General features: G+C 44.3%; 1 protein-coding gene and 1 long non-coding RNA gene across 2 annotated transcripts; one reads left to right on the top strand and one right to left on the bottom strand.

Moving 5' to 3' along the window:
- Positions 1-3,181: 3,181 nt before the first annotated feature.
- ATG4C (autophagy related 4C cysteine peptidase) lies at positions 3,182-23,828 on the bottom strand. The gene is made up of 11 exons (XM_072343259.1): positions 23,697-23,828; positions 22,292-22,422; positions 21,701-21,784; positions 20,826-21,059; positions 17,792-18,122; positions 15,883-15,953; positions 14,952-15,088; positions 12,129-12,207; positions 11,391-11,467; positions 7,229-7,348; positions 3,182-4,395 (listed from the first exon to the last, which is right to left on the bottom strand). Exons 2-11 carry the CDS (start codon positions 22,365-22,367, stop codon positions 4,225-4,227), a joined length of 1,380 nt encoding a protein of 459 aa, XP_072199360.1. The 5' UTR covers positions 22,368-22,422; positions 23,697-23,828; the 3' UTR covers positions 3,182-4,224.
- LOC140255555 (uncharacterized) lies at positions 21,620-23,455 on the top strand. The gene is made up of 3 exons (XR_011904501.1): positions 21,620-21,758; positions 22,780-22,890; positions 23,351-23,455. It is a non-coding gene; the product is annotated as an uncharacterized lncRNA (long non-coding RNA).
- Positions 23,829-25,126: the final 1,298 nt, after the last annotated feature.

Below are 25,126 nucleotides of genomic sequence, written 5' to 3'. Positions count from 1 at the left end.
AGTTCCTGCCACATCAATTGCAGTGCATTTTAGTTCTCTTTAACAGGAATCGACACTTAGGCTTCATAAAAACAATTCTCTTACGTTTAATTATGGCATTCACTGAGATAGGGTGGCAATAGCCTGTCCCACCTCTCTCACATGGGCCTAAATCTGAGCCCCTTGCTCCACAGTAAAGCTGTGGGTATCATCACTGAGGACAGCACGGGGCTGCAATTACCATCCCTGCTGCCTCTTCTCCACCTGAGCCCAGGGTCCCCATCCCGGGCATCACACACATGTGCTCCCACTGCCCTGGGTGACCTCATCCTCTGACCCGCAAACCGCTGAGTGAGGATAAATACCCAAAACGTTGACTTTTAATAATGTTCCCTTGGGATGCAGGGATTCGCTGGCAGGATCAGTGTGAGCAAGGAGTAGATGGGAAATAATTATGTGTGAGTGCTGAGGGAGAGCACTCAAAGCCTTGGCTTTGACACGTGCCTGCACAACCACTAGAGCTGGGCAAAAATTGCAAACATTTATTTGTGCATCTTCTTGCATAAATAAAGCCCTGCTGATTTGCTTTGGTGGCATTTACCACCACATTTATTCATAAACATTAGAGCGAGCAAGTTTTTATTTGCAGGAGCATTCATAGAAAACAGAAGCGTTGTGAATTCTGGTGTGAATAAATACCAGAGAGCTCTCACATGAGAAGGGCTTCTACAGTCATTAAGTACAGCTCCTTTTACTATGCACACCGTGGAATCAAACAATTACAGCTGCCCGTGAACTGCTTACAAACAGGGAAGGGAACTGTTTAGAAAGCTCAGTTAGCCTCAATTAAGCAGCAGAAATCATCTCCTGAAGGTAAGCAGTCATGTAGTCGAGCAATGATTGCTCAGGGCTCCATCCCACCTTGCTGCAATGTCTCTTTGCATCTTGGCAGCCAATGAAAACGTTTCACAAGCAGAAAGCAGGGTGGGCTGTTCGTATTCGTTTGTGGGATTATTGACCTTCCATAACTCGTGGTTGCTTTTCATTCCATCATTTGGTTTAAGAGATTGTCAATAACTCTGGGAATAAATCAGGTCTCCAGAGTGAGTCTGTTTTCTTACTGTCATTAATGGCAAATAGAAGATCCCTCCCTGCATCCTCAAACATGCGGCTCTCGGTGGCACCGTCACTGTCTGACACACTCATCTGCTTTCCTCCACCAGCATTTCTTGGCTGGGATGGTTGAGTAAAACTAACAAATAGGGGAAAAAAAACACCCTGCAGAAGTCTTCCCTGAAGGGAAGAAGTTTGTAAGCCAAGGGCACTACCTTAGTGAAGGCCCTGTGTGGCTTTTGAGACATTACGGAAGGTGCTCTGCAATCCGTGCCACCAGGCAGGGGTTTGTGGAGTCCTCTAAGGAAAAAGGCCACTGCTGGGCGTGCGTAACTAATGCTCCTTTGGTTTGTGTTTGAAGGCAGCAGCAGCAACAGTGATGGCACAAATTAATTGCAGTTTTCGGGAGGTAATGCAGACGAGGTAAAGAGAATTACTATGCGATTAACATAGTTTCCAGTTAAAGTCCCCTGTAGTTACTGAAAAACATTAATTTCTGGTAACTTGGTAATTTAACTTGTGTCACCACTGTATATGGATCTCCAGCACCAGGGCAACGAGTGGGCTTCTCAGTGCTGGAGCCTTGCATGAGAAACAGGAAAAACACTCTGAAAATAGCTGTCAGTTTTTAATAGCCGCTTGTAGCAAGCTTCTCACAAAACGCCATTGTGGAGGAGAAGGGCTTGGTAACAGATTGAAGAGCCAAAGTGAACAACGGCCCTTAGTCTGAAAGGAATATTTGAATAAACTCTGCATGTTTCAACCACTACGTTTCTTTATGAACATGTTGCAAGAGGCCTGAGACGAATGGAACTATTTCTCCCCTTTAAGTTTGCTGTTGGGATGGTAGGCTGACGTTTTTCCTTCTAACAAGTATCCTGCAGCTCTTATTGCTGTGGGACCGTTCCCATTATAAAACCACCAACCCAAGGGATTGGAGCAGCCGCTCCTCTCTGCTTGGTGCAAGGGCAGCTGCACGCAGCCAGGGCAGCTCAGGGGGGCAGATCTGTGCCTTAACTCCCAGCTGGCTCCTGGTGTAGGCCTGCAGGAACCGCAGATGTACCCGCATTAAAAACAGCAATGCCACAATCAGGAGTAAGTCCACTGCACAGCCATGTGTTCTCTTAGTTTCACGCAGCTCCCAACTTCATTGCAGGCTCCTGATCATTAAAGTCTCTAAAGCTTATTAGGTTTTATTATTATGACTACAACAACAGAAGTTGTAAATGGAAAAGGCATTATTGATTCATCTAACCCACTGCATGCAGGATCACTCTTTGCTGCGTGTGTCGGCCTTTGGGTTGGCTGGTAGCAGTGCAATGTCAGCCTTCCCACACTTGTTAAAAAGCAAAAGCACAGTGTGATTATGTGTCTAATTCCAGTGTGCTGTCACCCAAAGGATCCAGGGGACAGTTATGCACTCTTTGCTGAAGCTCCATGACTCTGGGCCTCACTGATCAGGACTCTCCTATTTCCCAGTTCCCGGTGACATACCCAATTCTCCTCATTTTGACATCTAAATTCCATAAGTACGTTGTTTACTCCCTCTTCTGGGCTATTAATGAAAAATATTAGGGAAGAGCCAAGCCAAACATCCTCACATATATGCAGCATGTAAAAATATGACGCCAATTATTGGTGCGATTTCACCGTGCAGAGGTTACTAATTTAGACAAACGATGTGTGCCTTTGTTTTCTGATTCTGAAAATGACGAAACCACAAAGAATCTCATTTTGGCTTCTTGGGATATTAACTCAATTAGCACCTGAAAATGCAGGCTGCAGCCCTGACACGTGCACGCAGCCGGGCTGGCTCTGCCTGAAGCCACTATGACTATTTGTCATTTCTTTCTCATAAAAGAGAAAAAGGTGCTTTAATGAATACATGCGCCGCTTATTTGGAGAGACAACATTTGTGCCTTCTGTGCCTGAATGGCACTTAGCATGGGTTAACATTTGGTTTACAACGCAACGATAAAATTTGTCTTTATTGCAAATAAACACAGTGTTCACACCTTGCAGCATGTTTTTAGACGCAGGGTTCTATTCACTGTTAGAGGCTCTGATATGAATAAGGAAGGTGCACAAATTCCACGGTTCACACCTTCTTTATTTTCTAAGCAGCGTTAATACATGCTTTAAATATCGCATTTACTGTGTTAAAACACGAACCCGTTTATGTACACTTGTTTGCAGGTTGAGAACACACACCATCAAGTCGTTGTTTGTACAGTAATAACATATAAAAAATAATCACACCCTGGAATTTTAAATGCCCGCTCCCCCGTTTGCTTTGATCTTGAAGCTGCACCAGAAGGAAAAGGAGCCTCAGCACTGCAATGGTTGGGTCGGGAAACAAACACCACTCTTGTAGTAATTGTCCTCAGCCGCTTTGATTGGTTGCAGTTAATTTAATAGTATAACCTTTAAAAATTGTGGGGCAAGGTAATACTTTATCTTCACTCCTCATATGAAGGTTCCAAAGCAAGCTTAATGAGAAACCATTATAAAATCATACTGCTAAATAGTATCTTAACTCACAATTCAGCCTATATAATTATATCAGTATTGCAACCGACAATTACTACTGCTGTATCAAACTCACATCTGAGCAGCGCGGTGTAAGAAAGGTAACTCACAATTACTGCATTAGCTGTTATTTGGGCCTAACAGTGAAACAGGTCAGAGCTCTGCCCTCACCGCATATAATAACATGGTCCCAAAACCCATGGCTGCGTGCCTGTGATACCAAAGCAAAGCACTGAGCTCTGCTCAGGATCTGTCCCAGTCTGAAGAACTCGAGGGCTGCAGGTCCGGGTTGGGAGCAGCCGTGCTTTTCAGGAGGTGCCACCGGGACCCAGGCACACACAGCAGAGCTGGTGTAAGCTGTGCCACCTCCCTGCACCAGCACAACGCAACCTCAACCTCATCCGGCGAGTGGCGAACCAAAACAATTAGTACGGACAGTTAGAAATGACATTCTGGAGACTATTCACATATAAAACATGATCATCTTTATGAAAATAGACCCATTTCAGCCTTTCTGGAGGAGGAGGAGGACGCGTTTTGTTTTGATTTTTAAAAGGTGAATGTTCTCCTGAACAGCTGCCAATCACCTGGTGGGAAACGTCCTCACAGCAGGACAAACTCCTCCGTACTAAACCTCTTTAATCTTTTCTTCTCATCCTCAGAGAAAAGGTTGTTTTCTTCATGGAGTGGACTGGAAGCAAAGTCGTAGTCCCGGGAATGGCCCTTCACAAAAGTAAACAAGGGGTATTTCTCCTTGGATGAAGATTTCAGCATCTGCAACGCAAAACACGCACCGGGTGTTACAACAGAAACGAAGGAGTACGGTAAGTAGTTCTACTAATCGAATTATGGCTGAGAAATGGAAAACCTATCTTTATTATTTTGATTATCGTATTAAAACAAAGCGCTGCACATGCTAAACATCCCCTCCTCCTTTCAAACAAGCATTTCCTTCTATTTCTTCTTGTGATAGTAAAAAAGATGCTCTGATTCCTTCATCTTTACTGTCGTTCAAAACTTTCCACTTAATTCTAGTTTATTATAATGGCCATTGGGTATTTTAAGGTGAACGCTGGGGAAAGGGCAAGGAGGTACAGCAAAGGCATACGCTGAGTAACGAGCAAAAGCAAAGAGTAACAGATGAGTATTTGCAGAAGAAAGGAAAAAGGTTGGCCAGGAAACAAAGCGCTGGTAAGTCTTATGAGACCAGACAGCCAGATACGAGCCCGGCCATCTCCAGGGACTGAGTGCAAGCCGGGGCAGTGGGATGGAATTCTGAGCCCTGGGAAGGCTGTGTGCAGGCCTCTGAAGTAGCAGGGTGGGCTTAAGCCAGCTCCCAACTGCACATCTGCAACAGAACACATACCCAAGTACTGCAGGCATCTCACAGAGACCGAGCACCGCTGCAGATGGTGCCTCCAGATCAGGGCAGAAATACGCCTGCACTTACACTGCACTGTCTGCGCTGAGCTGCCCTCAAACTTCCTGCTCCACAGCTACCAGTGGCATTGCTGTCCATTTACCATGTGAGGTGGTGGACTATTACACACAGAGCACAGACTGGACAGACAAGAAAATGCCTTGGTTATTACAATTATTATCAAGCTCCACCTCAAGCAGTGAGCACGGATAATAATAATACAAAACCGCAGGTAAACTCAGTTATTTGGGCTTTATTTATTTTATAAGAAGTAAGCTGTGCCAAAGCGTGTGTTTTATGGCTTTGAAAAGGCACCAGGGAGTACACTGTGCGAAGTTCACATTTCTAAGCGTACTTCACAGCCAGCAGCTGCAGAGATCTGCAGTTGGGGTTGGTTTATAATATGGAAGAACTCAGAATGCAGCTACAGGACATTATTATTGACATTATTATTACAGCTGAATCTGCCTTTGGCAAAGACAGCGACCAAACCCCAGAAACATGGCTGCTGCTCTGTTCTGCAGGGATGGCTCACGTGGTACAAAGGAAGCATGCGTGGGACCCAGGGCTACAACTGCAGCAATACCTCTCTAACAAGGACTGGTGGTGGATAGCTCTGTTTTACTTCCAAGTTCTTCAGATGCCGCTGTGATGTGTTTTCTGTGGTGTTGTGATAAACACTGATATCTTTACTACTTCACTGTTCAAGTCTGGATGCATTTTCTTGCCCCTAAATCTATCAGCTATTTAATTCCAAACTAAAGGACAGCAGCTAAGTAACTGGCAAGTACAGAAACAAAGGGCAGCTTGAATGGATTTTTACCACTTGCTCAATTTGGGCCCCTGATTTCAGTGCCTTAATTTCTCTGTCCCCGAGTACATGGCTCATGAGGTTTATCCTCAAGCAATAAAAGCAAAACCTTTCCTCCCATCTCTTATTAGCCACAAAAGCAGCAAGAAGCCGAGTTTGTTAACCTAGGCTGCACACAGCAAACTGAGTGCGCCGTGCCAACAGTTCAGGAGTCACAGTGCTCCAGTTGCAAGAGGAAACACAGGAGAGCAGGAAAAAACAAAGGATGTGAAGGACTGAAAGATCACAGAACGTTTTTTGGGTGGTATTTGTACCCAACCTTCCCTCTATTATCAAACTGCTGTGTCTGAAATACACTGATACAAAATAATGTCGTTAACATTAGAGGGATACCCAAAGTACAGGGAGAACAGCTTACATAGACTTCAGTGAGCCGTGACCATGTTCACAGCATATGTGCAGGGAAACAAAAGTACTTCATCCCAAACTCAAAAGGGAGGAGGAGGAAGAAAAGGAGAACTTCCAATGCATGTGATTTTGTAGTGAAATGTTTTACCTCTTTGCATAAGGATCCAAAGAAACCACTTCAATATCAATCAAAATCCACCAAATATTAAGCTTAAAATGCTGTTTTAAACTATAATGCTAATGCCGCCTAACAAGGCAATCAGGATGCTGCACGAGCGGTCATTCTTTGTGTGGATGTGGTAACGGCTATGGTTAGAATATTAATATCAGGAACACTTTTGCTGCTCTGGAATCCTTTTTTCAAATCACAAAGCGCAGTTATTCGCTACCACCATTAAAACAACGGATTAGTCAAGCATTCATATGCTGGAATAATAAAGGAAAAAAAAAGGTCAGTTACCTTTGGACCTAAGTAAGCCTCCACCTGTGCTTTCCAAGTGGAAGGACGCCATCAGACAGATTTACTGGGTGACACCTGACTTCAAAACATTATCGTGGAATTACAAAGGCGCCGCTTTACATTTCAATGCAATCAGAAGCAGCACTTGGGCTAACAAGAAATAATACACAATTTGGACTCGATCAAATACTTCCATTTCAAAACAAATTCCTCCCAGGGGATGTTTGTGCCTTTCAGAAGGCGCTGCCGGGCGCGGGGCAGCTCAGCAATATTCTCACTTCAATAGTGCCACCTCGCGGAGCCGCCCGGCCGCACCAGTTGCCCATTATCCCCGGCTTTACCTCCGGGTAACAACAGACGGAATGAAAAGCAATCTTGAGCTCTCCTGACTGCGAAAGCAGCAGTAAGGATCGAGAAAAGAACGATTCCTGCTTGGTACAGCCGAGCTGGTGCTCTGCCGTACCCACACACAGCACACGCACAGTGCGGCTGCAGCTCGGACACCCACCTTGGTTATTTCCTCCGAAGCCTTCTCAAAGTCCTGCACAGTTCTACAGTAAAATCCTATTGTACAGCTCGGATCCATTTTTTTGAATGACATCTTTTTGGGAGAAGGACAGTGGAATGACTGCAACGGGCAAGAGTACAAACCGTCAGTAGATTGCTAAGGCTCAGGATGCTACAGACCAAAGCATTCACTTTTTCTTCCTTAATGAGCAGCTTTAACATACAATCCCCCAGATCGTGTGTGTTAAAACCCAGCAAATCCTTAAGGTTATTTCTTCCCCCAGTAATTCTGCCCCTCTCCACACACTTTACGCATGCCAAGCCCTTGCAGTGATGCTGCATTCACCAAAGTTGCTCGCAGCACCGTGGCACTTTGACATGTATTGCAGCGCTGCGAGCAGTGCTTTATGAACGTTCCCAAGGCAGAGGAGGTGAATGTTTTTCTGCAAATTGAATCAGTAACAGCTTGTGCACTATCTCACAATTACTGCTTTACTACCACCGCCCATTGCCCCTTCCCTCCCCCAGCCTCTATAAAAGCGACATAATGGCATCATCCAACCTCTTCTATTTTCCTTTGGTAAATGAAATGGGTTAAGAGAAACCAAAACCACACAAGGAGGGGAAAAAAACAAACACCAAAACAAACCCCAAAGAAAAGCACGCTCTACTTTATAAATATATATTTTTTCTTAATGCAAGATCTCTTTCCGTGACAGAGGATGATGTGGCAGCGCTGGGAGCTGATACTACCAGCAGCCGTGGCAGAGAAGATAAAACAAACAAGCCCAAAGCACCCATGCCACTCTTCTTTCTTTCACAGTATCTACACGGACAGACACACATTCGCCTTCTACCCTGACGGTGCTGCGTGCTCTCTGGCTACAGGAGCCGTGGTTTTGCTAAGCTGAAGTTGGGCTGTGGATGCACGCCGGCGGTGGAGCAGCAGCCCCGGCTCCCCGCCGACACCGCGGGCACAGCCGCTGCAGCGGCTCGGCATTGCAGCTAACAAACGTCAACGCACCGCGTCCGCACGGCGCTGCAACACGGCGAGCACCCGGCTCAAATGCTGATCTGGTCACCAACTTCTGACGGGGATCGGGATCCCGCTGTGAATATTCTGCGCTGCGCCCTTTCACGTTTCAATACGAGCTGCCGGGCAGCGCGGGGCTGACACTGCGACGCCGGAGCTCTGCTAGCAGCACCAGCACGGCTCCTCTGCACGGAATCACAACTGCTCCAATGCAATTCCACTGCAGCAACAGCAACCCGACAGATAACATCAAGCAGCCCTTACACTTAAAAACCCATTTCATAGTTGTTATATATATATATACATACACATACATATATATATATATATATTATTTTTTTTTTTAAATTATTATTATTTTTTTGCTAGGCAAAGTCAATCTACGGAGGACAGCAGCACCGGTTACTGCTGTGAGAGCATCTGACAGTGCCACAGTGTTACACAGGGCCGGGTGTTGCTGTTAGCTGTGATTACAAACCTGAGAGGTGTTTCTATTCAACCTCTGCTAACAAAAGCCAACAGCAATCTAAGCAAAGATTACAATTAATATTTATCCAGGACTCCTTTTTTTCTTCCCTCCCCCCCCCCAATATCAGATTTTATAGGCAGAATTGGAAGGCTGAATATTCCTTCCTGAGTCACCAAGTCCATCAATGCTTTACGTATTTATTCCGCCTTCCTTTCCCATTCCACCACCAGCACTGCCTGCAGTTGTGCTGCGCTGTTCAGGGCACTATTCTTAATGCTACACAAATCACCACACAACAAAGAGAAGTGGGTAGGCATTTTTTTCCCACTCCTCCAAACAAATGGATTCGGGGAGCCAATACAGACTGGATTGATTTCCAACTTATTCTGGACAATTTGTCAATTTTGAAAATACTCCCTACAGATAAATCTAACAAGCAACTATCCACGCTAAGAAAGCAATTTCTGTTTACTTTTGACATTTCTGGACAAAGATATAATGCTATTAAATGCACTAAGCATTAAATTGCAATATATTTTCCTTCTGCAGAAAGGCATTACAGTGCGATCAAGCCAAGCTGGCAGCCTGCGTGCCTTCCAAATGCACTTTAAAACCTTATTATTATTTGGGAATTCAGATTAATGCCAGCCTGCAGCATAACGTGCAGAATTAGTCACGGCAACGGAAGACAAAAAGAGCTGTATTTTTTGTAGCTTGGCCACCGAGCTGCCGAGCGACCTTAAGGAAGTGCCTTCAGCTCCACATTCCTGTGCTCTGCCCACCTTTTGTCTGCCTCACCCAATTAAACTGTAAAATCTTCAGAGAAGGCGCTGTGTTTTACAGCAGTTATTAGCATTAAGGGGCAAAGATCTTGGTTATAATCGCTGGCTGCTGCCACAAAGCAGCAGCAAAATAGGTGGGAAGGCAGGACTCAGCAACTCTCCTTTCAAATATCTCAGCAGAGAAAATCCAAAGATATCCTAGGCAGAAACTTCCTTTATTCTTACAGAGATTTTCTGATACATTTGGCCAAAACTAAAATAGCGGCTCCGTTCCTTCCTGCATTCAGAACACTCTAATCTCCTAGAGGGCCTTACAGTTCCACGTGGTGAGTCGTGACAGTTACAGCATCTCGCTAAGCACCGATATTGAAAAATATGCTTGCTTTAAGTCAGCCCTAGGATTTAACGTTAGCCCTGTGTAAGACCTTTGATACACGTAATCTCTTTCCCTAAATCCTTGTTCATGGTGTTTTGATTAAGGTATTGTGATCAGCCCCTGCATATTACCTCCTCGGAACTGGTATGTTAACAGGTATTTCTTTTCATGATAGTAATTGAACACTGACACTCACCCCATTGTTCTCTCTCAGTTGAAGTTAACTCCTAGCTGCCATACAAACCAGAAGCCGTGAAGATACATAACTTCATTACACACCATTTGACTTGCATTCTCAGCATAACAAGCCAATTTAAGAACACCTATTCTGGTATTGAGTTGTGAGTTCAAGAGCTGCTGAAGACACACTTCCACTTTTTACAGGACTTTGCTGCAAACCTTCAAGAATCCAATGTGAAGTGATGGTATTTCGGGGGCTGACAGGAATTCGTATGTCCCCTTCTTCCTTATTTAAATGCAATTTGTTTTTTTCTGAAGCTGCATTTCCACCTTAGGAGCGCAGTGTGCAGAACACAGCAGTGTGAGGAATTAACACTGATAACCAACTCTGCTCCAGAAGCCTGGATGCTGCCCTACGCAGTGTGTGCACCCAGCGTGCATTTCCAACTTGATAAGAGCTGCTTTGAGGAGCCTGGGAGTTCATGAGGAAGTTGGACAGACCAGGATCAAGGAGAGTTTGTACAGATGGCACTGACTGCTTTTACTGTGAGTACTGTGGCTATTGAACTTCTGCAGCTGATAATGTTTTCCCATGGCGCTTGTAAATGGAGTCCTTTAATAACCTCCTTGAAGCTCTATCTATTTTCAATGCGAGTTATTTGGAAAGAAGTTAAAGAAAAGGGAAAACAGTACTATCAGATAAAGAGCGTGCTTTGTAACACCTAGGCACAGACACACTGCACCTTGATGCACCAACAAAGTCCTGGCCTAAAAGGGGCTGGGAGGGAAAGAAAGAACAACCCCAGTACCAACACCTTCAAACAGCTTGATTAAAAATAAGACAGCTCATTAAAGAACACACTCTGGTTCCAAACTGACTATGGGCACCTACTACTGGGTACTCCAGCAGTTCTCTGAATGACGTGCATTACAGCTTGAATTTACAATACGATACAATTATGAAAACACAACCGAAAATGAACGAGCCCAATTTATATCCAAGTTAATTGGGTTTAAGATCTCCGAATACCGTTCCTTTTCTCCGATGGAAAAATACATAAGTAAAGCAGCCATCAAGTTTTGAGGTTTTCCAATCATTACAAATAAAAAGATGCAAGTTAATGATGCAAAAATTAAACCATCATACGACATTTTTAACCTCTGGTCATTTTTGTTGATTACAGGCCTATAAAGAAGGGGAGAACTTTGATAAATAACTGATAACTGTAAAACCATAAAGATGCAGCTAACCAGAACATCCCTAAATAATTAGTGTTTGATTCATACGGGAAGAAAACAGTGCCAGGTCTATATCCATAGTACCTCAAGAGGGAAATCCTTTATGCTGACATCTACAAAAGATTGGCAGTAATGAGGATCCATGTAAATCAAACTGTCATCTACAAGGACAAAACAGAAGACAAGTAATTCAAAAAACACCTTATTATTACACTGCTTACAATCCAATTTCTATGCAGAACAGCTGAAAAAAACACTAGCAAGTAACTGCTTGCCAGGCTGATATTCATTGACTGAAGCATAGGTTTTTGCAGGACAGATTAACTTTTGCATAATCAAACATGCTTGTATAAGCAGAATTTTTATAAAGTGATGAGACTGTCATTTAATTTTTGGTGATAAAATTACTTTTACAAACATACAATTATATTCTGGAGTTTGCATATGAAAAATGTATTGCGCTGCTTCATCCTGACAGGAAGAATATATTGCTTGTCATCTGAGCATCAACTACCACCACTTAAAGGAGCCAAAAGTAAATACGTAAATAAGAACTGCCAGATGGGAAAGCAAAGGCTCCTGGAGTTTGGTGAAACAGATAAATTATGCCTTGTTTATGCAACAAGGGAAATTAAACGTACATTTTACAGAATCCAATTACTATATGAGATAAAAGACAAATGAATGGACTATGGTAGATATGATGAATTAATAAGGCACTCATTTTGCTATTTTAATCATGCTGTTTCCCACTGGCCCTATATTAACTTCCTAACTCTTAAAGAAAAATATTGAAAAGACATAACGTATTAAAATACTAACCTTGAAATCCAGCAAAGTAATACGACTGCTTGGGTTTGCCACCAATAATACCAACACAATACTCAAGGCTCAAAATACCCTACAAGCAGAACATGAAATAATTAGGACAGCACTAAACAGAAGAAGGATCAAACAGAATCCAAATCTTTTCTCTTCCTGTGCTGCTTTGAGGCAGATCACTTCTTTTCCTCTTCTTTACCCACAAGCTGCCCCCACCGGAGTTCGCAGAACTGAAACCTCCCAGGCACTTGCCATTAGGAATTATAACACCTGGCAGCTCCCAGTCCAACGTGGTTTATTAAGATAAGTACCTACAAAGGAAAATAAGTCGGCATGGAGGTCCTTTCTGCTTCTCTCCAATATGTTTCCACTTTCCTCACTTACACAAGGTTCTGTTTCTTTGCGGGGCTCATTAGGATATTGTGTGCATCCTGCCTTGGCTGAGCACAGCTCTCCATCCGCTCCCCATCAGCTCCAGTAGGAGCTGCATTCTGCCAACACTGCATGCTCAGGAAATGGAGCCCAACTGTTCTAATACAGTCAAAGCTCAAGACCAGTAAATACTCTGAGAAGCGAGTGGCCTTTAACCATCAGTGAATCACGATGGCTTTCTGGTGGCACTGCACAAACCTTGGGTTCACCACTTGGACACTGGCCCAAAGTGGGACAGCAATCCAGAAGACAATCATCTGAGCTAAGAGGAAATCTCCATTAGCTGGCAATCATACCCATATCCTCTCCTTTAGGATATCACCCATTAAAATTATAACCATTACATTATCATTGTCCAAGCAGGGAGAATTTCCCTTAACAAAGTGATTGATATTTCCTGTTCTATTAAGGCCAAGGCTTCTTGTTGAGATATATTCTTCCTTACTCCGACAATGATAAAGTAATGGAACATGACAAAAATTGTTGCATGCCTAACTTGAGACACTAACAAAGTCAGCTTCAATGTGGTTTATCCAGGCTAAGAGAAAATGCTCATTTAAAATATAAGCCAGGGGGCTTTCTAAGAAAATGTTCCCTGATTCCTTAACGTTTCAGTATGTTTAGGCAGAGGGGAGGCAAAGGCTGCAACAGCCAACGAGGACACATCCTCTGCCAGTGAAACAGGAGCAGAGCAAAGCTATTTAGAGTAATGAATAACTGTTTAATCTATGGACATTTTCTTGTGAAACTGAATTATCAAATATTTATCAATTTTCATCCATAAATATAAAATCCTTTGTAAAAATTACCTCTTGTACTACATTCTAAAATCTGCATTTTTAACTTTAATCCAGACCCCAAGAAATTCAGTCACTGTTCAGCGAGCAGTCAAGACAGAGACCGGGGTGACTGATATGTGCAATTGAAAGCCCTCTTATCACAGTCCCCATTATCAGCAACTGCGAAGGCAGCGCCGCTCCTGGTAAGTGAGCAGCAGAACTCTCCTCGATAAGGCTGGTGCTGCTAAGCAAACCTCAATGTGCCTGTGCTTGGAAAGTCAGTGCCAAGCAAACATATTTCATTCTGGCAAAAAAGCACTTCTGATAGCTAAACTGAGACAGCCTCTGCAGGGTAGGACTGGCTACAGACACCCATCAATCATACAAGCCAACATAAAAGAATTGGAGACACTTTCCTTTAGCTGAAGAAACCTTAAGGAAGTTGCAAAAGCAACTGTTTGTTAGCTGACAAAGGAAAGCCCCATGCATTTTCCTGGACATGACTGATCCAAAGGCTTTTGCAGTTAATGCTGGAAGTAAAGTAGGGTTGTTGTACATCATGTGTACAGCTTAAACGTGTCAGAACTAAGCACAAATGAACTGAAACTTTTCCCAAACCATTTGGAAAGAAAAGGAATCGGGAAAGAAAGGCTATTTAGTAAACCACCACTGAAATGAAAGGCTGAACCTCTTTGCCTCTGTGCCACATTTTCCTGTTGTAGGAATGTGGGTCAGAACACGCGGATGATGCAGCAGCAAAGACCACAACTTGGCTTTTGTAAATAACTCAAGAGCGTGCAACTTAAATTTCTCTTCTAATACTTAGAAGGCAGCATTTCCTACAGTCAGCTACATCATGCAGAAAGATAAAGCAGAAGGGCAAAGAGAAGAATCTCTTCACTAAAGATGAGTGTGCTTGTACTCAGTGGGGACCATCCATTGCATTACCATCCATCTTCCACATTAACACTGTAAGTGGAGCCCCCACTAAAAAAATCATGCTGGCAGAGACTTTCTTCTCCTCCCTGCTTTCTCCTTCAGTTTTACTTCTCTTCCAGTTCATTTTAATTTGTGGTATCTGACTGCTACATCTGTATCGCTGTGCTTAGAAGCATTCATCCCACTGGGCAAGCAGCGAACCAGGAGTTGAAGTGATGTCTAAAGTTGTCAAAAAATTCTGTCCCCTCCCTTAAGGTGGAGAAAGTGAAAAAGGAAAGGATGGGAAACAACCTTAAGGCATTTGGCAATTAAGGAGATAAGAAACAGAATAAGGTATTTGCTATATTTATATTTTAAAATGCTGGCTGATACTTATTATAGCACAACTTTGGCAGCATATGTAGCTGAATTACCATTTATAATTTGAGCCACTGAGTTAATGTCCTTTCAGATAGCTGCTTCAGGAGCAGAGCAGTTTTCACTGCTTCACAAGGGACATCATGTGCTCTGCAATTACGTCTCATCTTGTAATAGGGAAATTTAAAATCTGTAAAGTCAAACTTTACAACCTTCAACTGTAAAATCACCACCACACATTTAATAGGTAGAAGATTGCCATCGTGAAGTCTCCTAGTGCTTCGATTTGAAAAATGATTGAACTCTCATTTCATACCTTTACAAACTCTAAGTAGTCCATGTTTGTTCTTTCTCCACCGAGTCTCACTGGAACCAATATAATTACAGCTTTTGTGTCTGCTTCTCCAGAATCCATACAAGAACACTGCCTGTCAATAACATCTGAACTGTAGACTGAAAGGAGACACAAAAACGTTGGTATGTAAGACACAGCTTTCCGAACAACTGCATTCATTAATGTAACAATGCACCATGGTCAGGTTTTTCTGGTCATCATTTTCTGCTCCTGAACATGCAGAGCCCTGAGCTCCTCTGCCCGCTGTTGGTGATTCCAAGTGCCATGCTGCAGGACAAGGAAGGTGACCACGGGCTGTGCCACCGACTAGCTCTGTATCCTCCTCACATCTCTGGACCCAAAGCACAAAGATCTCCTCCTGTTCTAAGGGGCTGGTTCAGCATTTTTTTTTTCCACTAGGAAAACTGATAAAAAAGAAACCCTCGATGCAAAAGAAAAGAGAATGCAAATAGCAAAGCTACTCTAATTGAAATGAAATGTTTTTATCTTGCTTGCTTGGTTTAGGAAAGTAGATGTCAGGAAGATATGGAAGCTGTTACTGGCCTACTATTCAAATGACACTGAAGCAGAATACAAAAAAGATTAACTAAGATAAGTGCTCAGGCTCCACAAATATAAGGGTGTTGGAGGCAGACAGACTGCCTGCATTCTGAATTTCACTGTCTTGGTAAGAAACCAAACAAGCAACATTTGAGGCTTTCAAGTTGTGATGTCTGAGTCTGAAAAGAACAAACATCTGCCCGTATCAAGAACTCCTTTGTCTACATAATCTCACTTGTATGCATCTATGGTTGGGTTTTTTTTTTTCCTTTAGGGCTTCATTGTTGAGAGCTTATGAAAGGCATAAAGAGCATCCACCACGTTAGCAAGGATCTACAGTCACAGCATTTACCTGTACAATCCTGAGCAACATAGACTGTCACTCCCTGCAGCTCAGGGTCTCTCGCTTCTTCAACAGCTTTTCTAAGTACAAACACAAAACTATCAGCTCAGGTGAGAGAAAAGATAACATTAAAGAAACACAAAACACACACCGTTTGATTTTGGGGTTTTTTTAAATCCATGGGTGCTTTTTTCTTTTTCTTTTTAGATTCTAGATCCTTCTATTTCTGGTCAGTACGGATGCAGGGAGATTGTTAAAAAGCAACAAAAATAAACAAACTATAACTGTGCAACCCAGATCTACTATACATGGCAATGCATTTTCCAAGCAGACATAACACTGCCTGTCTATTTACAGGAAAAAGATGAAAATCAAACACAAAAACCCCTCCACAAACCCACCCGAACCATTACCTTACAATGAAATTCATATTGGACTAACGTTTGTCCATTCAGAACATTCTTCTGTCATGTATATTGGCATATTAAAGGCTAAATTTGCTGACAAAGATACTATTTTTCAACTTGCTGCACCTCCTTAGTTGACCTCCTTTCATACACCATAGAAAGCTATAGGGTTTTGCCAAAACCTTCTACAAGACCATTGCAGCATTAGGTTGCTCTTGGAGGGATGAGAGTAATGCAGCTAAAAACTAAACAGCAAATATACATCAGTGGTCTGAATCATGCTTATTCATCAAGGACAACATTTGTAAAGGAATTAAACTCTTCAAAACACAAGATTAGCCCTTGACGTCCAATACATGCTTGCATTAAATGGTCACAATTTATTCTGAAGAACTGTTTAATATGGTCGTTCCCAAGTAATGGAGTGCTGCACATTGTAAGCACTGCTGGAGGAGCAGTGAGATCTGGGACAGGAATCCTGGGCGGTGTTTCAGATCACACTGAGTTTATGTTAAATGGATGCTGGAACAGATGTTTTTTTTCCCACATACTAAGGAAAGAGGTCACTGCAGTTTAAAGCAAGCAAGAAAGAATTCTGACCGCTTCTATTACCAAGAAAAAAAATCAAGAAAACACATAAATAACAGGAACCTTTCACAACACTGTATGTACGTGCATGAGTGCACACACACACAGCAGGGCAGTTCTGGGTAAGCTTCACCTGAGATGAGTCTGCTTCTGCACTAAAGAGCAAAACCATTCCATCGACACATAAACATACAGACTTGGACTTCTGCTGAAATGACTTATTAGGGATTTGGTTTATCGATGAACTGATATCTAATAACATCGATTGTTAAAAAACAACCTGTAATATTCAAAGAAATGGTACGGAAAGGCACCGTAGCATGGAGAAATTTGACTTTCCACTCTTCTTTTAAGCCACACTGAATGTCACAGACCCTTTACTTTTACTGTGATATAATTATAATATTAATAGTCCCATACATTTACAGTTTCACAAGAATTTGATATGTGCAAAGAAATGCTGAAAACATCAATTTTAGCTCTGACATTTCATTACACTATCAGTACATTACAGCCCCCAGGTTACAGTATAAAAAAAAATCTATAATGTTATGCATGTTCCAAGGTTGAAAGAGTGGTTAGTTTTCAGAACATTCCACTCAATGGAGCTCTGCTTAAAATGAAGCTCTACTTAAAAGCAGGTTTGGGAGAGACCCCGGGACTCTACTGCCCAATGGACAGGAGAACAGGAATGTTGTGAAATCAGACCAAACAGCGGCGCTGACTTTACCTCCTGCACCTGCTGCTATTTCCACTCCTGCCTCTGGAAAAAGCTCTCCAATTGCTGCTAATGTGGGCATTCTATAAAGCCAATAATGATCAGCGAGATGTTCAATTAAGCTGAAGTAATCTCATGACGCTCGGAAATGCTTCTCCCATAATGTGCTCAGCACTGTAACAACAAAGAATAACCATCCTTTTACCTTAAAATGTGTGCGACGACGGCAGGCCCGTACCAATCTCCAGCCATTTTCCCAGACTTCTTTCCATATTCTACCAGCTGATGTAAGCCAAAAGCTGCCAGCGGGGAGTCGCCAAACCAAGAAATTATTTTTCTGTGATAAACTTCATTCCTCATTTCACTGTCTCCACAGTTCCTCCTCAGTGTTCTCTCCCGATGGTTTGACAGGATCTTGGGCTCTCTTTCTGCTGTAAGTGATGCTTCCAACGATGCCGTCAGCTTTTTAACTGTGTGGGCTGTCCAGGATTCAGAATCTGAATTTTCAATGTCCAAGGCATCCGGCCAGACCCAGGCTGCAGGGGGATTTTAAGATGCACGTTAGGCTTACTGTTAACGTCCTGGCACAATCAGCAAAGCACCCTCCTTTCTCTCCCCAGGTTCTCCAGGCCAACAATGGATACTGCATACAACAAGATACACACGACAGTGCAGATATGTAAACAACAACTGAAATGCAACAAGATTTGCTTTTATCCACCGCACTTCTTTAGTTAATAAATTTGTCAATTCTTAGTTTTACTTTGATTGCATTCAAACATCCAGCACAGTATCTGCAGCCTGCATTTCTAGTAAGAGGTTTCTCTAAGGATGCATCCTCCCTGTCTCGTTCCTATTAATAACATAATGGTGGTTCAGCACATCTAGAGAGCAGTAATGCTTCCCTTGTCAGATGACTGAACGTCTCTCCCACAAGTCTGAACAACTATTTGCAACACAGAGGATGTGAGGAAATCTCTACAACGGGGCAGGCTGCTGTGTGTGCTGTGTGCCAGGAGGGAACAAACCCTACAGATGAGGCTGCCCAGAGAGGCTGTGGATGCCCTGTCCATCCCTGGAGGTGTTTAAGGCCAGGCCAGATGGGGCCCCAGGCAGTCTGGTCTGGTATTAAACGTGGAGGTTGGTGGCCCTGCCTGTGGTGGGGGTGGTTGGAGATTCATGATCCTTGAGGTCTCTTCCAACCCAGACCATTCTGTGATCCTATGATTCATCCTGTGAGGTGCTTTTACCCAACAAGACACACTTCAGCAAGCTGCCATTACAGCAGCAAGAGGAATCTCTTCAAGTTCAGAGAGCAAGAACTGCAGCACTCACTGTAATTCTTGCTGATGTATCCATGTAAAGTCTAAGAAACAAAGAGGAAGCACACAGACAATTGTGTTTTAATTCCAAAATCTAACTTAGGGCTCCATGCAGTCACAAATACTGCAAGAGCATACACGGCCTTTTCTAGCCCACTTCCCCTTTCCTACACATTCAGATTGCCCCAGAAATACTGGCACTCTGGAATCACCGCATCACTTTCCAAACAGGGACTCTTTGGGGACAGTGCAAGGAATTATTTTAACCATTGGCTTGGAAGGTGTAAACTTGGGGCTTTTTTTATCTCAAGCTACTTCAGAGTGAGCTGTCACACACTCACAGTCACAGGCTGCCCCAGTCAGGTTTTGGTTTGCAGTTTGAAAACGCATGTACAGAAATAAGTTACATTTAAGGGATTTGCATTTCTCAGTACGACATTTCCAAATATTTTCACATTTGCAATCAGTTGGAAGGAATAATGTGAATGTATGTTTTATGACTTAAAGGATCTTCAGCAAAAGGAACACTCAGGAAGCCACGCTGACATTTTGGTGATGACATTGCCAAGAAAGACAACGTTGTGATGCAGCTGGCTTGGGGCCGTGCTCACAGCCTGCACAGTAAGTACAAAGCATGATCCAAACAGGCTTTCAGAGCTATCTGCTACTAAAATATTCCTGAGGACTACCGGATAGCCTAGTCAGCAATAAGCTGTGCTCTAACTAATGTGCCTGGATGACTTCAGGCTCTTCTCTTGGATCATTTTGACAACAAACAGTGGTGAGAGAGGATAGGAACGGTTCTTTGAAAGGAGCAGTCTGGTAGATTAAAGAAAGGGATGGAGGAGGATGAAAAGACAAGGTGGGTAACCAGGAGATCCAGAAATAGCTCTGGGCAGGACAAGGCTCAGCTTAGAAGAATGGGGCTGGCACGCACACTTAGCCTTTGAAAGCAGAAAGTGTTCCAAGTCTCCTAGAGCTAGATCTTTCAAACAGCTGTGATTGAAAGAGTGTTCTGAGATAGACGAGGAGGGGGAAAAAAAAGAGAAGTACATGGGGAAAGGGAGGAAATGAGCTAGTGAAAATTTCAACACAAAGAATGATGTATGGAAGTTAGATTAAAATCCTTCTATTAACTCAATATATTAATACTAGAAGAAATTGAATAATGTACAACTTAAAAACTGATAAAAGAACATCACTTTTGCTATAGCCCACAGCTATGGGCTGTGGAACTCATTTCCACATCTTCAGTTCAAGAAACAAGGAAGATTCAGGAGAACTGAGCATTTACATGGCTAATAGCAATACACAGGCATGGGATCACAATTTTTACTTGTATTTCACTTCTAGTTTCCAGTGTCTTTCTTTGATAAAGCCTGCATATGGAACTACTGAGTCATGGCCTGAGACACTGATTGAGCACCTGGGGAAAGGACCGGTCAGCCCTGAGAGCACAGGTGAAGGCAATTCAGCTTTGTGATTGGAAGAGGTGGAGCCCCCACCTCTTAGACCTCATTTAAGGGCTGACTGTGAGTAAGGAAGGGTCTCTGGTTGGAGATCTCTCCTTGGTGGAGCTTCTTTCTGCAAGCCTAGACTCTTCTGATACAGGTGAGTAATCTTCCTCTTCCTCGTAGCACCTTTCTATTGTGCCTTCATCACACCTTTGTTGTAATACCTTTCCTATTGTATTGATCTGTCCATATTGCTACACCCTGCTACTCTCCTTTCCAGAAATGGAAGAGCAGATTGGCTAGAGCGATGCTCTGCCACAACATAACAATTCTAGTATGAAGGACAAGAGGTCCAGAACCAAAACTAACTGGAAGTTCAAATTCTGGCTATGTGGAGACTTCCACACTCCAAAATACCTGTGCTTAGTTACACCAAATACAGACCTCCTCGCTTGTAACTTACCTCTACCAAGGAAATGAAGCATAAGGCCTTGAGCCAGCAACATCTGACCAGTTCTGAGCGTGCAGCCCCAGCCACAGTCTGTTGTTAGTGCAGACCCCTTTATCTGAGGAAATTCCTCTCGGTAAGTCAGCCATATCCTAGAAATGAAATCTTTACGAAACTCCTCAACGTTTCCTGAAATCTCCGTGTTGATTTTATCGAAGTTGGATCCCTCTGTAGAGAGTTCACCAGATTCTGTAAGGCAAAGCACAATTTAAGCTATATGTTAGTATGGAACTTCTGTTACTGTAGTGAAAATACAGTGTATAACTCTGTAATAAGAAAGAAAGGGCAAAATTGGGAAAAAGTAACAACTGCTTCAAATACAAGGAGGGAAAATTGCAGGGCAAATACATCAGGAATGTGCCAGCTGAGAAAAGAGTAAGAGCCAGCAGGTATCAGAGACACTGCTCACCTGCAAGCAAACAACTGCTTGATTCAATTAAACATAAGTAGTCTAATAGAGACATTCAGGGAAAAGAAAATACTTTGGAAACTGTATTGTGGAACATGATAACGAGGGTTTTGGTGTCACTCTTCATGTCAGAATTGCCACTATTTATACTTTTTTTAGAAAATTTCAGTTTGAGAGGTAAATGAGGTGTAATTTTTGGGCTACTGTCTACAGAAAGAACAAGACTTCATAGCAGAGTGCAGATAAAGCAGGTTAGGGTGGTGTGGTAGGCATTAGTGGTGATGGTCAACTTATCTAACTATATATTTTCTAAGCTTTTCTCATCCACGTTTTGATTTCTGTAATCCCTTGGGAGATTAAAAATATATCCAGAGAGTCCTTGCCAAGTAAGACAGGGATGTGTTCTGTGATGTCTACATACCATCAGATTTGAAGTGGTAACATTTTCCCAGCAGAAAGACTGGAGAGTTTCTACTGAAGTAAGTTTTTGTCTTCAATACCCAACCTGAAAGAAATGCAGAACAAATAGAAATTTGGGAGTGAATTATTCCAAAAAGACATTTCTAGTGGGGTCTGGTTAAGCCAAAGGTAAGCCCTGGAAGAGGAGTATGGAGTAAATGCACTGAAATTGGGTTTCATTTCCACAAATAACTAAAAATGGGTAATTCTATGAAACACAGATGAATGTTCTATCTTAACAGTAATGGTATCCATCTATGAACACCTGAATGTTAATGCTACTGTGCAGAAATTGTTGGCATACAGAGGTGTCAAGCTGAGTTCGAGTTGCTTTGTCTTGACTGGAAATACATTACTGAGTGGTTTGGTTTGGTGAGGCTTCCATCCCCTACAATAATATCCAATAGGCTCTGGATATGACCAATGAAAATGGGAGACTATTAATTCTCCTGCAGTATTAACTAAACATGTTTCATCACAAAATTACGCTGCTTGGGGAAAGATTCCTTCTACACAGTGGAGATGGAATTTCACTGTATCCCATGTCACTTACTGTATTTCATGTTGTTCCATGCTGACATAAACTTTGATTTTATCTTTTCCACTTCATCTGTCCCCGTGGCCTCCATATTCAAATTCTGGAGAAAAAGCCATCGCTGTCTTGCGAGACATTAAATTGTGCTACTGCAAAAACAAACACATAAACGTATCCATGGCACAGAGAACACAGGGCGTAGTATCACTGTCTGCACGTGACCAGAAGCAGTAATAAAGTTGCTGAGAAGCAATCACATGTTCCATGAATAAATAATAACAACATTTAATTCCAAACACACACTAATAAAATTACCATGCAGAGCTACATAAAATCTAATGTTCTCCTACCACCCTCTATTGCACAATGATCCGATCTGGGGTGTACAAACTGTGCTAGTGGTTGTGTGCGCTTAGAAACTGTGTAAAAGGATGTGTGTGTTTACTGACTCTGAACTGCTGGGTGGAATTCACTGATGCTATATGTACCCTCCTTCATTTCAACAGGGAATGTTGAGCTGTATCTACCTTTCCCTGCATTGCTCTGCATTGAACTGGGATCAGAAGCAGATGAAGACACAGACATTATTACTTCTTCCCACTGTGAGCATGTTCTCAGTAAGTGAAACTGAACTGCTGATGGTATAATTCCTAGGGTGGGGATGTTGGGGAGTCAGAGCCTGAAGGCACCCACGTGAATGCAGTGTCTGACCTGCAGGTAGGGCACGGAACACAACAACCTATTGCGTGGGCCTTCCCCAACATGTCGTTATGCTATTATTTTATTAAGAATTCATCGACATCTGCTGATGGTTCATACGGGGCTGTCTCACGTAGGAGTTACATGGGCTGGATGTGATGACAGCGGTGGTACCTGGGGTGAGGTCCGGTCCCGTCGTGCTGTTGCTCCCCGCTGTGTGACGGGCTGCGGGCAGCACAGCGCTGTTGGTTGGGTTTTTTCCGTCCCTACCGCCAGCCGAGCAGCCCAGCAGCCGCGCTGGAGGCTGAGTGTTGTCTACATGGGGCTACATCGTTTATTAAGCAAAGAACGAGCACCGCCATCGCTTTTTTTTCCCAGTCCGTACAGAAACGGAACGCGCAAGGACCGCAGAGCAGCGGCGGGCAGGCCGACAGGCCGCCGGCACCTCCCCAGCCGTAAGCGCGGCGCGGAGCGACGTTCCCTACAGGACCGGTGGATCCGAGCGGCGCGTACCGCGCTGTGCCGCATCCCGCGCTGCAGTCGGCACGTGTCAGCCGCTCCGGACCTCCCCGCACCGCCCCCACAACGGGCCGTTCCCAGCCGGGCCGAGCCATCACCGCCGGCCCCGCGCAGCCCCCGCCCGCCCCGCGCTCGCCGCTGCGCCCGGTCCCCGCCTGAGGCCACTCGCGGCCGCCGCCACCACGTTCGGTTCGGGCTCCCTCACCTGCCGCCGCTCTCCTTTCTGCCCTCACGGCCGCCTGCCGGAGCGATCGACGCGCCGCCGCAGCGCCGCGGCCCTTCGCGGCCGCCGTACCCGGGGAGCGGCCTGTCTGTGCTCGGCCGACAGGGACCCGCGAAGGACTACAGCTCCCAGCGGGCGCTGCGGCGGCGGGAGGCCGGGCCGGCGGCGCTCCCGCGCGGGGCATGCCGGGAAGTGTAGTCCGGAAGGAGGAGGGCCGGGCGGCGGGCGATCCCTCGGGAGGGCGGGCGCGGGGCGGGCGGCGCGGAGGCTCGAGGCTCCTCACAGAGCGCAGCGAAATGGCCCCAAACCGTCCCGGTATCTGACGGCTGGCGGGGTTTACATCCACAGCTGAACTGCAGGGCGTGCCAACGCTGTGAGCGCTCAGATTGTGCTTTGAAATCTGCCTTCTAAACGGACGTAGCAGGAATCGCGCCTCTCCTGTCCTGAGAGGAGCAGCTGCTGAGCGACCGGCTGCAGCGCTTCACCAGCCGGTTGTCAGTCAGCCGGTTGTCCATCAGTCCGCCCTCAGCTCACAACCCAGCGCTGTTTGTGTGCGAACCAACAGCTCCCGCCCCAAAAAGCACAAACACCAAAAACACCAGCAGAGTCCTGCAGGATGCAGCTGGTATTTCATACCCCGCACTGCCCTCCGGTAAGGCCTGCCCTGCGCTTGGCCCTGCAGCAGCACCTTGGAGTTGGTGAGGAAAACGGGCTGGTTTTTCCATGCAGTGATTTGACTGCCTTCTGCTGGCCAGAGGACATCGGGCTGAGCTTACGTATGTTTTATAGCCGGCTCGTTCTGGTGCCTGATCTAAAGGTAACCTTCAGAAGGAGAAGTGCCAACAACCGGCACTTACAACAACTGGCTGCTTTTTGTTTTATCTACTGCCACATGGATGGGGTCCATAAGCACACAAGGCATTAATGCACGAAGCAGACCTTGCTTCAAGGATGTGGCTGTTGGGTTGGAGCTGGGATGCAGGAGCTCAGCACTCGGCTCCCTCCTGCCCTTCAGCTCACCGCTGCACGCCCATCAATCAGCCATCCTGCTCCTTTGGGGGAATCCTTCAAGCTCCAGCAGTGAGCATCTCCACACAGCAGCTGTTGCTGTTCCATCTCAAAACCAGAGAGCAGCGGTGATGCAGGTTAAGTTGCACTCACACCCTGTATGCATTCCAAGCCGAGATAAAGATTTTAAAGTAAAACACGCTTGCTGTTTGTATTAAAGTCATGAAAGACTGTCCCTGCAGTCCGGGTAATCTGTCAGTGCAGAAGGAGACAGGCCTCCCGCCTTCCCAATGTTATGACCCACTTTAGAAATAATAGTTCTTTAAAGTTTCATCCTTGCTTATATTTTCAAAGACAAAGATGAATGTGCTTGTCTGTTTGCGTGTGGTCTCGAATATTGAGAG

The sequence above is a fragment of the Excalfactoria chinensis genome, chromosome 8 (assembly GCF_039878825.1).
Source record: "Excalfactoria chinensis isolate bCotChi1 chromosome 8, bCotChi1.hap2, whole genome shotgun sequence".
Classification (NCBI taxonomy): Eukaryota; Metazoa; Chordata; class Aves; order Galliformes; family Phasianidae; genus Excalfactoria; species Excalfactoria chinensis.
Note: the sequence above shows the minus strand (reverse complement) of the source record. Positions and strands in the feature narration are given on the sequence as shown.